This window comes from Indicator indicator, unplaced genomic scaffold (genome assembly GCF_027791375.1).
Source record: "Indicator indicator isolate 239-I01 unplaced genomic scaffold, UM_Iind_1.1 iindUn_scaffold_425, whole genome shotgun sequence".
NCBI lineage: Eukaryota > Metazoa > Chordata > Aves > Piciformes > Indicatoridae > Indicator > Indicator indicator.
The window spans coordinates 2,143-9,401 of NW_026539440.1; the positions used below are offsets into that span (position 1 = coordinate 2,143).

Here is a 7,259-nt window from a genome sequence, read left to right on the forward strand (position 1 = left end):
AGCTGCATGGAATGAAGGATTCAGATCTACTGACTGCACTTCTCCTAATGCCAGGGCATTTGGAAACCAATCAAACCATGCTGCTGGATTTGCAGTGCCTGACTCACCCTGTCCAAGGTGCTGTGAAGAGGGAGAATGTGATCATTTCCTGAGGAGATGGTTCTTTGTCTTACCTGATCCTGTTTCTCCTTGAAGGCTTTCTTTGGAGGAGATTCTTTCTACCTGTGTTCCTCACTGGAGTTTGGATGGGAGTGATAAATGCAGAAGTTGTCCTTCTTCAGCCTGTGCAGTGTTGTCAAAGTATCCTTCTCCTGAGCATGCTTAGAGCTCTCCTGGCCCTGAGTATTTTCTGCTGCCTTTAGCACTGCTCAGGGGCCACTGTGGCTTTGTAAAATCCCTAATCATTGAAAATCCCAAATCCTTGCATCTGAGAGGTGGGAGATGGGTTTGTGGACATGTGCCCTGACATGAATTCAGTTGTTACATGTCACCTGCTGGACTAGAGCAGCCTTCTGTAGTGCTGGAGGGTGGTGTGGGCTGGCAGATTGGTTGTGGAGGATGTTCTTGCTGTATTTTTAGTTTCTCAGAACTCTCATGGCAGCAGCATGAAGCAAAAGGGAGTTAACTGGAGAAATGCCAAGGTGAAGGCAAGGCTGGGCATGAGAAGAGCTTTATTAGGATAATCTATAATGACTGAAAATAAGTGGAAATGCCTCCTCAGCTTTGATTTTTGCCTCTTTCTGCCATGTTGAGCCTCATCCTGAGCCAAATGAGAACCTGTGCTGCATGAAGGAATTCAAAGACGTGGTGTCATAGCATAAAGGAAGGTTAGAGATCATCATCAGCAGCAAAGTACTCTCTGTGTCACTCCTCTGCTAGGAGTGAGGTGTGTTCATGCTGATCATTCAGGTACCTGAGCTCAGGTGTGCTTCAGTGAACTCTGCATCCTTTCAGAGTGCTACGGAATGAAGCCTGAGGGAATCAGTGTGAAGGCAACGGAAATGGAGGTCGTTGCCTGTCTGATTTTCTGGTGTGTGATTTCTGGTGATGCCTCTGGCCAGTCCTTGCCATGCTCTGGTTAAATTGGAGGTCTGTATTTTAGGAGCAGATCAGCTCTGTAAATCCTACAAGTTAGAATTCTTGTCCCCTGAGGAAAGCCAATTGCTTCTTCCTCCTTTCTTTCTCCCTTTCATGCCACATGGGTGAAGATTTCTGCTGTGAAGCCTCTCTCCCTTGAAAGGGGAAGGAAGGTCTCATCTCTGTGTCCTGCCATTGTCACCTACACTCATTGACACTGTCCCCCTCTCTGGGGTGCCATGTGTGCACAGCAGGCCTTGATATGTTTAAGGATGCTGTAGATCACGTAGGAGAAAAGTTAGAGATGCCAAAGAAGGCACTGGAACAGGCTCCCCAGAGGGGTTGTGGAGCCTCCTTCTCTGGAGACATTCAAAACCCACCTGGATGCATTACTGTGCAGGCTACCCTAGGTGATCCTGCTCTGGCAGAGGGGTTGGACCTGATGATCTCTTGAGGTCCCTTCCAACCTGTCATATACTGTGAGACTGTGATACTGTGATACCTCGAAAAGCCCAGGTGGAACTTAAACTGGCCACTTCTGTGAAAGACAATGAAAGCATATTTCATAAATATATTAATGCTAAAGAGGGGCAAGAAGAAACTCCACTCTTTATTAGACTTGGAGGGGAATATTGTAACTAAAGATGAGGAAAAGGCAGAGGTACTAAATACCTTCTTTGCCTCAATTTTCAACTGCAAGACAGGAGGGCTTCAGGACAGCTGCCCTCCTGAACCAGTTGATGGGGTGAGGGAGCAGTACAGACCCATGAAATCCAGGAGGAAGAAGTTAGAGACTTGCTGAGATCCTGGAAACTCCAGGCCTGTCAGCCTGACCTCAGTGCCAGGCAAGATTATGGAGCAGATTACCTTGGGGGCAATCACAGGACACCTGCAGGACGGCCAAGGGGTCAGGCCCAGCCAACACGGATTCAGGAGGGGCAGATCCTGCCTGACCAACCTGATCTCCTTCTATGAGCTGGTGACTGCCTGGTGGATGTGGGGCAGGCTGTGGATGTAGTCTGCCTGGACTTCAGCAACGCCTTTGACACCATCCCCCATAGCAAACTCCCGGCCAAGCTGTCAGCCTGTGGCTTGGACAAGAGCACTCTGTGCTGGGTTAGGAACTGGCTGGAGGGCCAGGCCCAGAGAGTGGTGGTGAATGGTGCCACTGCCAGCTGGCAGCCAGTAGCTAGTGGTGTCCCCCAGGGATCAGTGCTGGGCCCAATCCTGTTTAATATCTTTATGGATGGTCTGGGTGAGGAGATAGAGTCCACCATTAGTAAATGTGCAGACAACACCAAGTTGGGAGCAGGAGTTGATGTGTTGGAGAGTAGGAGGGCTCTACAGAGGGACCTTGGCAGGCTGGACAGATGGGCAGAGTTCAACCTAGTGGCATTCAACAAGTCCAAGAGCCAGGTTCCGCACTTTGGCCACAACAACCTCATACAGTGCTACAGGCTGGGGACACAGTGGCTGGAGAGCAGTGAGGCAGAGAGGGACCTGGGGGTACTGGTTGAGAGGAGCTGAACACGAGCCAGCAGTGTGCCCAGGTGGCCAAGAAGGCCAATGGCATCCTGGCCTGCATCAGAAATAGTGTGGCCAGCAGGAGCAAGGAAGTCATTCTGCCCTCTGCTCAGCACTGGTTAGACCACACCTTGAGTACTGTGTCCAGTTCTGGGCTCCTGAGTTGAAGATGGACATTGAGATGCTTGAATGTGTCCAGAGAAGGGCAGGGAGGCTGGGAAGATACCTGGAGCACAGCCCTATGAGGAGAGGCTGAGGGAGCTGGGGGTGTTTAGCCTGGAGAAGAGGAGGCTGAGGGGAGACCTTATTGTTCTCTACAACTACCTGCACAGAGGTTGTAGCCAGGTGGAGTTTGGCAATCAGGAGCAGAACAAGAGGACACAATCTCAAGCTGCACCAGGGGGAGTTTAGGCTCGAGGTGAGGAGAAAGTTCTTCACAGAAAGAGCAATTGGAATGTGATGCCTGGGGAATTGGTAGAGTTGCTGTCCCTGGAGGTGTTCAAAAAAAGATTGGTTGTGGCACTTGGAGCCATGGTTAATTGTCAGGAGGTGTTAGGTATTCGGTAATAGTTTGGACTTGATGAGCTCTGAAGTTTTTTCCGACATGGTTGATTCTGTGATTCTGTGAAAAGAGCATTCGGAGGGCTCCAAATGGAAACAGGAAATGCACTCCAAATACTTTCCTGGCTGTGTGCATAGATGATAAAGGATACAACAATGAAAAACCAGGCAGAGTTAATTCATGCTAGAGGTCTTTATTGGAAAGGTATGGTCACAATTGAGCATCTGCATCATTGAGAAGGAAACTCCTGAAGGAGGAGATGCCAGGGAGGAACAGCATTGGGGCTGGCTTGGTGCAGCACTATGGAGCAGCTGCACTTGGTTCAAGCAAGGTAAGGTTTTTAAACCTTGTTGTTGGCACGGCAGTAGATAAGGTCCACCAGGTGCAGGACATCGAGTCTGGTGCATGATCCCTGGTTGACAGTGTATTGGGGTCCTTTGAAAAGACAAGAAGAAAGGTGTTGTGAGGTAAGAGGGAAGATGGTGTTAAGAGATCTGTGCCCTCCTTGGCTGCCTTTAACACCAGGCACGTTGCACTGTCCTGCTGGGTCACATGCAGCCATCCCAGCATTGCTTTGCTTGCACTCACCCCGAACTTCGTAAGTCTCATAGGTTGTGAGTCCTGTGCACATAGCGACGACCTCTTGTCCATAAGACTGGAGGTTGAGGATAGGTCTCTTGATGACATAGATGATGTCCTGTGCAGGTTGTCCTTTCACTCCCTGCAACTAGACATGAGATAAGAGCATTCAGCAAGGTCAGTGCTGTGCTCCATTCAATGCTGTGCATATTCCTTTCTCTGAACTGCTCCTGAGTGCTTTGTTTGGAGTGAATTTCCAACCTCTTCTCCTACCTGAGGGCTTTGATACAACTTCACAACCCATGGTGTGATCTAAATGGCTTTTGAGTTACTGTGGGTTTCAAGCTCCTGAAAGCAGCTGTGTGTCTGCCATCAGTTTCCATTGCAGGACTGTACAAGCTCCCAAGGAAGTCGTCCTCTGGGATCTTACCCTGTTCTGTTCAGCCAGTCTGGGCAGAGCATCAAAGGTGGGCATCAGGTTCCTGTTCATGGTGGAAATGTAGCAAACTCCCTCTGAGTTCACTTTGGTCGCAATCACGCCCTGCAAAATGAAGTTAGGGACAAGAGGGAGGGGCTGAGGGCTGTGGTAAAGAAGTTGGGAATAAAGCCTGTGTGAAAGAGGAAAGAAATGGGGACAGTTTCTATGCCAGAAGTTGGACTGCAGATGCTAAGAGGAAAGCAGCAAGTCCTGTAGTGTGTTCAGCTTTCCAGGAGCTGGTCTCCTAGTGCATTTCCTGAACCAGCCCCTTGCCACTCACCGTCCTGTAGTTCCAAATGGTTTTCCATGAGCCCTGGGTGCTCTTTGTCTCAATAACGGCCACGCGCCATTGCCTGTTGAGGGTCAGACTTTGGCTGCCCACAACAATGGTGGTTTGCTGGTTCAGGCCTGGGTTCTGCATTTAGAAAACAAAATTCCACAGCACTTTTAGACTTTCAAGTCAGTTGATCCCTTTCTTCCAAAGAGATGGGGAAAGAAGGAGGGAAAACTGCTCAAGCAGGGAATACAGAAGGAGCAGCACTGCGTGTGTGTGGTGGTCCAGAAGCGCCTGGGCCACGTTGTGATGTGAGCAGCCACCAACACTGTTTTGTCTTGGTTCCACGCGCCGTGGACTGGGACAATCTGGCACTTTCTTGCCTTGGTTGCAAGTGCTGCGAGTTGGGAGGATCAGACCGTGCCAAACCATACCTGAGGGAACTCCTGCCCGGGGAACACCGGCCCTCCGGGGAACACATCCTGCCCGGGGAACAGTTCCTGCCCAGTTTGCTGCCCGACCTGGAAGATGCCAGAATGACCTTCTTAGTGTTGTGGCCTGGTAAGAATTGTGGCCCTCTTTGTCTCTGGTCTCTGTGGGAATCGTTCTAGCTCCATTCGAACTGCATTTGCCTCTCTCTATTTCTGCCATCCCATCAGAGAGAGAGGGAACTTTGCCGTTGAACTTTGCTGAGTTGCCCTTTTCCAGCTTCCTATTAAAATCCCTTTTGCTAGTCATGGATGAGTGATTGAAACACTCTCCCGCCACAGCGTGCAGCTGCCTCACTCTACTTACATAAACTGCGAGGGCTGGAGCCAGGAAGAGTCCGAGGAGGACGGTAGTCACAATCTGAAATGGAAATGGAAAGAAAAAGTGGAGCTGCAGCTCTGGCTGTGCAATCCAGCATGAGGATCCTAGAGGCTTTTCCCTCTCCTGATCAGGTAGTGAATTGCAAGGGCCCTCTTTTGCTTTCCTATTGGAATGAGGAGAGTCACCTCAAGTGCCTCATCCTTTCCTTCGCCTAGAATAATGCCAAGCAGACACATGGGCAGTTGTTTACAGAACTGAATCTGGAGGTGTTGATAGGTGCTGTGCTGCTGTCTCTGGAGGGGAATAATCTCCGCCAAGAATACCTCTTTGGTAGAGAGAGACATAGGCAGTTCTGAGAGATAAAGACAATGATTGGAGTCTAAGTTGTAGTTCAGAAGAGAAAAAAGAGCATCTATACTCACAGTGCACTTCATCTTGACTGCAGAGCTGATGCTGGTGCAGGTGGAATGAAGGCTGTGACCTGTCCACCTTATATATGTTTTGAGAGTGAGATGTGGAAGGATTAAGTGCTGAAACCAAATAATTCTGTAATTTGTATCCCTGCCTGGATGTCGCTGATAATTCTTTCCTGCCGTAACAACTTCATAAATGTGGAGCCTGTACTTCTGTAACTTTTGATCTTCAGACTTTGATAATGATCAGATAAGGATCCATTTGCAATGAAAAATTGACCTTGAAAATTGAAAGTTCACATCAATCTTATGAGCAGACATAGGCTAGATTTGAACAAACCCACAAAAGCCTTGCAGCAGACAAAATAAACACGAGGCTTTGTACCTTCCAGAATGTCCTGCATGTTACTGCGTAACCATAGGGCTCAAAGAAAACATTGACTCTGAGAGTGGCTTTACCCTGAGGAGGTTGTTCAGGCTGAAACATCACAGATCTGGGCCAGTGTCTGGAGGTGTCTTGGCCGCAGACACTGTTCTCACCTTGCCCCAGCTCATTTTCTGTGGTGCTGCAAAGACAGAAGCCATCATTGTGTTAAGGAGGTTCTTGCATGCCTGGGGTTTTGCGTCAAGCTGCTGGCTTGCAGATTCCCAAATGACTTTGCAACAGGAATCCACCATGTTGGGGTTTTTCTTGTTGTTTGTTTAGTCAGATTGGTGGTTGGTTGGTCGTTTTTTGATTTGTTTTTTGTTTTCTTGGTTGGATTTGTTTGGGGTTTTTATATATGAAAACAACTTGCAATCAGTGCTGCAAGTGCAATAGTGAAGTCTGTTCCTCTTTCATGGATTCCAGTCTACAAGTCCAAAGAGACCCTTAGGACACATCCTGTTATGCCAGCAGTGGTTCTCTGCTTGGTTCTTTACTGACATGAAGAGTTTGACAAAGCACAGGCTTGTGCACGGGCTGCGGGGGCAGACGGCACTCACCAGCACCTGCCTGCGGCGCTGCTGCTGGGGAGAGGGAAGACAAAACCTGGGGAGAAATGTGGAGAAAATTTGCATGCAGTGGGGCAGAAATCGCTCCTGTGGCTGAGAGAATGCAGGAACTTAGCGGTGTGAGTGTGGGAATCGCTCCTGTGGCTGAGAGGATTCAGAAGCTGGGTGTTTTCAGTGCAGAGCAGGAGGTGGCAGCAGCAGGGCAGAGCCGAGGTGGTGCTGGGCACATGAGGGCGAGAGGAGCAGGGAGCAGGAAAAGGTCCTGCCTCTGGGTGAGGGCAATCCCAAGCTGGGCATGGGACTGGCTTGAGAGCAGCCCTGAAGAAAAGGCCTTGGGGATGCTGGGGGATGAGAAGCGTAACAGGAGACAGCAGTGAGCACTTGCAGCCCAGAAAGCCAACCACATCCTAGGCTGCATCAAGGGAAGCATAGCCAGCAGGGCCAGGGAGGGGATTCCCTCCCTCTACTCTGCTCTGGTGAGACCCCACCTGGAGCTCTGTGTCCAGTTCTGGAGCCCCTATTACAGGAAGGATCTGGAGGTGCTGGAGT

The 7,259-nt window shown here is 49.7% G+C and overlaps 1 protein-coding gene across 1 annotated transcript; it reads right to left on the reverse strand.

Annotated features, from left to right (window-relative positions):
- Nucleotides 1-3,503: 3,503 nt before the first annotated feature.
- GKN1 (gastrokine 1) lies at nt 3,504-6,725 on the reverse strand (the record flags this gene model as incomplete). Its single annotated transcript, XM_054399072.1, has 7 exons — nt 3,504-3,598; nt 3,752-3,884; nt 4,173-4,283; nt 4,501-4,635; nt 4,929-5,015; nt 5,290-5,343; nt 6,639-6,725. Coding segments are annotated over 7 exons (702 nt in total), but the record flags the coding sequence as incomplete, so codon positions are not given.
- Nucleotides 6,726-7,259: the final 534 nt, after the last annotated feature.